Source organism: Vulpes lagopus, chromosome 11 (genome assembly GCF_018345385.1).
Source record: "Vulpes lagopus strain Blue_001 chromosome 11, ASM1834538v1, whole genome shotgun sequence".
Classification (NCBI taxonomy): Eukaryota; Metazoa; Chordata; class Mammalia; order Carnivora; family Canidae; genus Vulpes; species Vulpes lagopus.
In genome coordinates, this window is record NC_054834.1 from 63,617,750 (window position 1) to 63,620,808 (window position 3,059).

The following is a 3,059-nucleotide window of genomic DNA, read 5'->3' on the forward strand; positions in this document are numbered from 1 at the left end:
CAATTCTCATTCACATAAAATTCTGAGCTGGTATGTCAGTTGAGCACTGCCATGATTTTAGTAGTTGTGACTTATTCACTCATTCTTCTGCCATTGTATCCATATGTTCCTGGATAGCTCTGCACTATGTCCATTTGAACTGCCAGTAGAGGCAGAAAGGAGGAAGGGAAGGGCAAGTCTATGTTATAAAGGGATGGATAAAAATTGCACATTTCTCTTTCATCACATTCTCTTGCCTAGAACCTACTCTTTGATTGTAGAAAATCTAATTTGAGAATAAACAAAGAGAAGGGAAATTTTGTGGTTGTGTTGTTTTGTTTAGTTTTGCTTTTTCTTTTTTCTTTCTTTCTTTCTTTCTTTTTTCTTTCTTCCTTTCTTTCTTCCTTCCTTCTTTTCTTTTCTTTTCTTTTTTTCTCTCTTTCTTTCTTTCTTTCTTTCTTTCTTTCTTTCTTTTTCTTTCTTTTTTTTTTAAATGCTGCTTCATGAAAAACAATTCTGGCTCTGAGGAACAAGCATCAACATGGATATAGGGGAAGTACTGCTTCTAGCCCAGGCTCTGTCAAATCCGTCTATGGCTCTGAGCTATCACTTTGCTCTTTCATTTGTTTTCTTAAGTGTAGATAAACATTCTTGGCCAAGTCATTTCTATCACCTAATTCAGGTCTGATGGACTGAAAAATTAACTTCTTTAAATGTATCGAATTGACTGGAAATGTGTTAAAAGACTTTTTGAAAGCTTTCCTGTGCATTATGTCACCTCCATAAATGGTAAAATATTTCTAATCACTCAACTTTTCAAAGATTTCTTTTCTTCCATTTTTCTCCCAAATAGCATCTAGTCATTCTAATGTAGGAAGTACTAATTTCTTATATCTCACAAAGAATGAATTAAGATGTGTCTTTTAATTTATCAGTGGGCTCCCTTTAACAAAGAACCTAAGGAGTTTATGTGGCATAGTCTGGAAGAAATCATTATTATCAGAAAAAGAACTTCTGGTACAAGATTCTCAACTTCTAATTAAATTATCTGGTAAATTCATTTTCAGGTGGATATGTGTTTGTTGGCACTGACTGGCAAAATCTGAGATGAAAAAAAAACTGATGTGAGGTTAAGTAAAATATTGAAAATAGACAAAGTAGAAATGCAGATGGGAAAGAAATGTCCTGACAAAACCAAAAAAGATAAATACATAAAGAAAAATAAGAGGGGTAATTAGCAAAGAAAAAGACTTAAAGCACATTAGTGACTGGAACTTAGAGGTTTGTGTTTGATAACGTTTAGCTGGACACTGTTTCAATTAAACCACTATTTCTAGCGACTCCTGGGGCAAAAGTCATAGAAAAGGAAAGAAGAAAGTGTAGAGAAAAAAACCTAAATGAGGTTCTTTTTTTAAAGATACCTTATTATTTTTTAATGACTTTATTTATTTATTCATGAGACACACACACACAGAGGCAGAGAGAGAAGCAGGCTCTATGCAGGGAGCCCGCCATGGGACTTGATCCCAGGACTCTAGGATCATGCCCTAGACTGAAGGTGGCACTAAACCTCTGAGCCATCCAGCTGCCCCTAAATGATGTTCTAAGAAAATATGATAGTTTTTTTTTCCCTTAAAAAATTTCTATACGAATCCATTGCTCTCATTTCCCATTGAAGGAAATTATGAGAAGAAACTTCACCTCAGTGACTGAATTCATTCTCCTCGGACTGACCAGTCGCCTGGAGTTGCAGATCATCCTCTTCCTGCTGTTTCTGGCCATTTACTTGGTCACCCTCGCAGGGAATCTTGGCATGATTGTACTCATCCAGGTCAATGCCCAGCTCCACAAGCCCATGTACTTTTTCCTGAGCCACTTATCCTTTGTGGATCTGTGCTTCTCTTCCAATGTGACTCCCAAGATGCTGGAGGTTTTCTTATCAGAGAAGAAAACCATTTCCTACCCTGCTTGTCTGGTGCAGTGTTACTTCTTTATCGCCTTGGTGCACGTGGAGATCTACATCCTGGCTGTGATGGCTTTTGACCGGTACATGGCCATCTGCAACCCTCTGCTTTATGGCAGCAAGATGTCCAAGAGTGTGTGCACATCCCTCATCATGGGGCCTTATGTGTACGGAGCACTCACTGGCCTCATGGAGACCATGTGGACCTACAACCTAGTCTTCTGTGGCCCCAATGAAATTAACCACTTCTACTGTGCTGACCCACCGCTGATTAAGCTGGCTTGTTCTGACACTTACAACAAAGAGCTGTCAATGTTTGTTGTGGCAGGATGTAACCTTTCCTTTTCTCTGCTCATCATCCTGATTTCCTACCTTTATATTTTTCCTGCTATCCTGAAGATTCGTTCAACAGAAGGCAGGCACAAAGCTTTCTCTACCTGTGGCTCCCATCTGACAGCTGTCACCATATTCTATGCAACTCTTTTCTTCATGTATCTCAGACGCCCCTCAAAGGAATCTGTGGAACAGGGAAAAATGGTAGCTGTATTTTATACAACGGTAATCCCCATGCTGAACCCTATGATTTATAGCCTTAGGAATAAAGATGTGAAAGAAGCATTAACCAAAGAGTTGTTAGGAAAAAAAAGGTTTTCTTAAAAGCTATCACTATTGTTTTGGTCCCCAAATATTTCTAAATCTTTTCCCAGTTACAGGGTGGAATGAGAAATATGGTACATCAAAGAGGAACATTACATTTTTTAAACTTTTAATAATTTTTTAAAGATAGAAACAGAAGTAAAATTTTCATTACAAAAGTTTCCATGTTTGTACTTGTCATTCGTTTTACTCAGTATTTATTTTCTTTCTTTGTCTTTTGTGCACATGGTAGTATTACATTTCTTCTGTTTTGGGTTTAGATGGAAGGGTGTGATTGTTTTCTGGATAATGAGGTAGATTAGTATTCATATGTGTCACTTCTCAGTTGAGCATTTAATTGCTGGTGAGAAACTGTTCAGTGTTTTTTTGTTTGTTTGTTTGTTTGTTTTGTTTTGTTTTTGCCTTGCCCTGGTGACCAGCAATATTCAAAATTCAGATTATAAGATGCATTCTTGAGTGA

The 3,059-nt window shown here is 37.3% G+C and overlaps 1 protein-coding gene across 1 annotated transcript; it reads left to right on the top strand.

Moving 5' to 3' along the window:
- Window positions 1-1,663: 1,663 nt before the first annotated feature.
- On the top strand, window positions 1,664-2,599 carry LOC121471600 (olfactory receptor 5M8). The gene has a single exon (XM_041722394.1). It carries the CDS (start codon window positions 1,664-1,666, stop codon window positions 2,597-2,599), a length of 936 nt encoding a protein of 311 aa, XP_041578328.1.
- The last annotated feature ends 460 nt before the right edge of the window (window positions 2,600-3,059 follow it).